This window comes from Anneissia japonica, unplaced genomic scaffold, assembly GCF_011630105.1.
Source record: "Anneissia japonica isolate Jap-2015-1 unplaced genomic scaffold, ASM1163010v1 scaffold294520_len685_cov349_single, whole genome shotgun sequence".
NCBI classification, from domain to species: domain Eukaryota; kingdom Metazoa; phylum Echinodermata; class Crinoidea; order Comatulida; family Comatulidae; genus Anneissia; species Anneissia japonica.
Genome location: NW_022715052.1, coordinates 1 through 685, shown reverse-complemented (window position 1 = coordinate 685; position 685 = coordinate 1). Strand labels below are relative to the sequence as shown.

The window sequence follows — 685 nt, the reverse complement described above, 5'->3', positions numbered from 1 at the left end:
CCATCATCAATCTAAGTTCATAAATTCTACCAATTTTCATAAAAACTGGAACAAGTTCATCCTCAAATAAATCACGAGGGATCTTACCTACAAACACTTCACAACCTTTAGAAGGAGTAGGAACATCAGATCCCCAATCAGGAGGTGGTCCACCGAACTTCCTTTGACCATTTTCTTGAATTATATTGTATCCAGTGCTTTCCATCAATTCGAGAAGAGCTGTTTCATTCCGTGCACCGGCTATACCCTCAGGGGCAGCTGATTTCAGAGAGGATTCCATGATCTCGCTTGATTCGTAATTCATCTGGTTGTCAACCGAAACTCTACAGTCATTTCGTTAAATACTAACTGATACTAACCGCCTTATCAAACGGACTTTGAAGCCCTAACGTTCAATACAAACACCTTCGAAAAAGACGATCTGCTGAACGCCCACAATCGATCAGACCCTGTTTGCGAGAGTATACCTAGCTAGCTAGCTGAGCTGTAAGACTATTCATACACATGCGCATTGTTGAAAGTTTACACTTACGGCGCATAGCCATAGCCAATGAATACGCATCATCTGGTAAACGCTAGTCCCTAGTCTGCCAAAATTATGCATAAAGCAATTCCATTGGAGGAAAGTACGACACGCGTAATTATTCCCATCACAGGCACTATCAGCAGGTAAATACTCTTTGAG

At 41.9% G+C, this 685-nt stretch overlaps 1 protein-coding gene across 1 annotated transcript; it reads right to left on the bottom strand.

Moving 5' to 3' along the window:
- Positions 1–4: 4 nt before the first annotated feature.
- On the bottom strand, positions 5–466 carry LOC117109146 (RNA-binding protein 47-like; the record flags this gene model as incomplete). The annotated part of the gene is made up of 1 exon (XM_033251395.1): positions 5–466. A coding segment is annotated over exon 1 (300 nt), but the record flags the coding sequence as incomplete, so codon positions are not given.
- Positions 467–685: the final 219 nt, after the last annotated feature.